Here is a 4,054-nt window from a genome sequence, read left to right on the forward strand (position 1 = left end):
AAAAATTAATGAAGAGGAACTCAGACAACTTCGTGTAACTCTTTTACATTCCTAACACTGGAAACTTGGTCTCACTCTAACCTAACTCTATACTCTTGCTCAGAGCTTCAACATGCATACTTTAACACAAACAAATGACCAAGTGGTACAACCAATATGGTTGGTCAAGAAAGCAACATTAAGCCCAAACCATGGGTCACATATCCAAACAATACATAGCAAAACATTCATAAGCAACACGCATGTCATTAGCATTACTTTTATCATAAGCATCACTCATATCATTCAGCATAAACATTATACATTTCAACACATTACTACATAAGGCAATTGAGCTTCAAAAGGGTGTCAACACACTTTTTTTGCCCTTCGATACATGCTACAATGTGCCTTTGCAAATCGCCATTATTATTCTCACCAGCTAGATGATAAAGGAACTCACAATCGTAACACTATTTAGGTGATGATAGGTACAACCTGTACTCTAGTAAACAATTTTGTTCTTCGGTAACTTGCCACTCTTCCCACCAACCAGGTGATGAAGGGTACAACTCGTAGTCTAATAAACAATTTTTTCCTTCAACAATTTGCCAACCAGGAGATGAAGGAACTCACATTCGTATCACCAACTAGGTGATGGACGGTACAACTACTATTTTAATAAACATTTTTGCATCAGAAAATAATCATTCTTCCTATCAACTAGGTGAGGAAAGGTACAACACGTACCAGTGAACTATTAGCATTCACAAATAACCGCAATCCTGCAGCTTTACAACTCAAAAAAAGCATAAACAAGCTTAACTCAACTCAACTCAACTACAAGTATGAAGCTTCACAAACTTTGAAGGATAGAAGCTACAAGTTTGAAACTTCACACTCCTATGGAGGATGGAAGCTCCAAGTATGAAACTTCACACAATTTGAAGGATGGAAGTTATATGTATGAAGCTTCACTCACCTATGAAGGCGGAAAGCTTTACATATTTATGAAGGGTAGAAGCTTCGCGTACCTATGCAAGTGTGAGCTTTGCACACCTTTGTTTACTGCAAAACTTAACAAAGCCTCTCGCATTGATGCTCACAAGTGTGTGAAGCAAAATCTATTTATGTGTTCTCTTCAACAATTTTTCTTCCTAATCCCTTAACCTTGGACCTAGTAGCCAAACCAAAAAAAAAAAAAAAAGGATTTGGGCTGCCACTCAAGGAGTGTCAAATGTTAAAAAAAAAAAAAAAGAGCAAAGAAAGGAAAAGGATGGATCTTTGATCCCTCGGCGACTTGACAAAAATCAAGACACCTCCTTCGGCTACCCTCCTTGCTCGGAGACTTAGGGGAACTCCTATTATATGTTACTACACTTCGGCACTCAGAAGTTTTGTAATTAGTAAGTGACTTGGATTTTACAAGTCTCAAACCGAGAACTTTTCCTCACTCAGGAACTTGGGGGATCGTTTCATACTTCACCTATCCCAAAACTTTCGAGAATACCTTCAGACACCCACTAAAGGATTCTTGTTGAGGCACCCATGCCAAATCACAAGACTTTCTCTCCAACTAGGAGGCCAATTACAATGTTACACGTGTCAATATCAGAATAAAACTCCTAGAGCCCCACATCAACTGCGGAGGAAAGTGTGCTACTCTCCTCAACTATAAAAAGAGACTCTTCTTTTACAATTAATCTCTAATGCCATTATTCTACTTAGAACTCACTAGTGATGATTATGTTTAAACCTTTGTATCATGTAAACTCTACTTTATTAATGAGAACTCCTCTACCTTGGTGGATGTAGCCCAACTTAGGATGAACCACGTACATCTTGTGTTTGCTTCCTATCTCTATCTCTTTACATATTATCTACACTTGGTGACTGAAACAACTTGCGAAGGTCATACGTTTACACTCTATGTTATTCCAAAGTATATTTGGTTCTGTGCATCAACAAGCGCATAAGATTAAACTGCAACACAAGAATTATTGAGAATAACAAATACTACTTATATATGTTGATCAAAGATTGAATCTTTACTTATATATATGTCTTGCATATAAATTAACCAACAATGTTATATCTAACACTACTGCCTTAATTCCATAACTGGCAACTAGCAGCAAGCACATACACAACCATGCCACATTTCATATCCCAAACGATCAATCACACCACTTTCCTTCTTAAAATGTTCCCTCAAATATTATAAATTAAGTAGCAATGATAGGAGGATAGGAAGCGTGCGACAGAAGCTCACTGCGATCCTCCAATGCTTAGAATCGTTGATGGAGTAGATGGGGGTCGTGATATATAGACTGCAGCCTGCAGCACATCACTACCAGAGGAAATGCCATTTTATATATGGTTTGGATAGCTGAACAGAAAAGCTTTGTTCTTCCATTGAAACATCTGAGAAATGATCAATGCTAAGAACCACAGGGCGTATAACTGCAAAAGATTTCATCACAATACAAAGTCATTAATACATGCATAAGGGTTACTTGTAGTTAATTAGCGTGGCCTTGAATTAAACTAGCCAGTAATGTGCAACAAGATTAAACCTCATATAATGTCAAGAAAAAATTCATTCCTTAAAAGTATGAATTCCATCGATCCATCTTCAAGATGTGATACGTCTAAATATTACGTGCAGAAAACATTTGCCAATGGTCATATACGGAAGAATGTATACGTAAGAATAATCACTTATAACCATACAATCCTTCCTAAATATATGAACAAAAAACTCCTTCATAAGTTAAAAGTTAAAAGGATCTACAAAACAGAAACAGCAGTCTCAATTTTCGCAAGTGTTACGCTTCTAAACTTGATACTGACATGTTGTCTAGTGGCTCCAAACTCCAACTGCTTCTAGGTGGTGGATGATTCGATTACTTCCTGGCTGGCACTCACACTACAACTACTACTACAATCGTTTCCATATTTTTTCTCCTCCTCATCTTTCTTTGTCATTGACGATTCAGCAGCTTCTTGCCTATCAATAGTACTCGTACTACCATTAAAATCATTTTTAAGCTTAACCACTGCAAAGCGGATAGATTCTTTTTTGGCAAGCTCGGGATCATTAACTCAAAAAAAACCAAACCTGAATCGTATCCCCTATCTTAAACCTAACCTCCTCATCCGTAGAAATTGAGTTCCAACCCCTGTTTAAGGAATAGGAAAAGTTATTGTTGTTATGAGCTTTCCACTTGGTCAACCCTAAATTATCATGCACCTTTAAGCATGGATCTATCACTTTCACATATACAAATCCATTGTCTTTTAATCTTTCATCGTCTTCGCCGAGAAAGTTTTTATTAATGACTTGATTCACTGGTATTGAGAGACGATCATGACCACTGCTCAAATCAGTCTTGAAAAGTTTCTTCTGGATCACCAATTTCACTTGGTAACCATTCAAGCATGCAATATTTTCTTTGAATTCTTTTGGCAACTCTGGCGGTGGAGAGCGAATTGATGGAGCGGATGGTTTCGTGCTCCTGGCTTCCTTGGTCGGCTTCTGCTTCTTCTTCTTCATCATCATCGACGTGGTTGGTTTCTCTTCAAGATCCTCATCACAATCCTTATAGTATTCGTATTAACCTTTCCTGCTTCGGCTGCTGCTTCCGTAATTGAGCTTCCTGTCTTTCTGATGATAAGAAGCAGCAGCGGAAAGCTGCTTCTGCTTCTGCTTCTTCGTTTCTCTAACTTTCTTGGCCGCTTTTCTTTCAAATTCAACCAAATCAATCACAACTCTCTTTTGGAGCAAGTCAAGTTCTTCATCTCGGTTTCTCGCAACTGCTTTCACCTCCACCAGAAGTTTGTTGAAAGACTCAACTTCAAGCTTTCGCACATCGTCCAATGTCATCTTCCTCGCCATTTTCGATTTCTCGGAACTCAAAGATCACTAGTTCTTAGGTGTACAAACTGTGAATCGTGACTTAACTATTAAACAATGGAATTTCTGAAACGCAGGTGGAATTGAGATATCGAAGAATGCATCGTGCGATTTTGAAGACTGTACTGCTTGTAGGTTTTTATAAGAAAACTAAACACT

General features: G+C 37.9%; 1 protein-coding gene across 1 annotated transcript; it reads right to left on the reverse strand.

The window, feature by feature from the left end:
* Positions 1-2,865: 2,865 nt before the first annotated feature.
* LOC125471844 (putative B3 domain-containing protein At2g27410) lies at positions 2,866-3,541 on the reverse strand. The gene is made up of 2 exons (XM_048572690.1): positions 3,096-3,541; positions 2,866-3,007 (listed from the first exon to the last, which is right to left on the reverse strand). The coding sequence occupies exons 1-2, from the start codon at positions 3,539-3,541 to the stop codon at positions 2,866-2,868; spliced, it is 588 nt and encodes a 195-aa protein (XP_048428647.1).
* Positions 3,542-4,054: the final 513 nt, after the last annotated feature.

Source organism: the organism of the source record quoted next, unplaced genomic scaffold (genome assembly GCF_019419815.1).
Source record: "Pyrus x bretschneideri cultivar Hongxiangsu unplaced genomic scaffold, Pyrus_bretschneideri_v1 Contig62, whole genome shotgun sequence".
Lineage (NCBI taxonomy): Eukaryota > Viridiplantae > Streptophyta > Magnoliopsida > Rosales > Rosaceae > Pyrus > Pyrus x bretschneideri.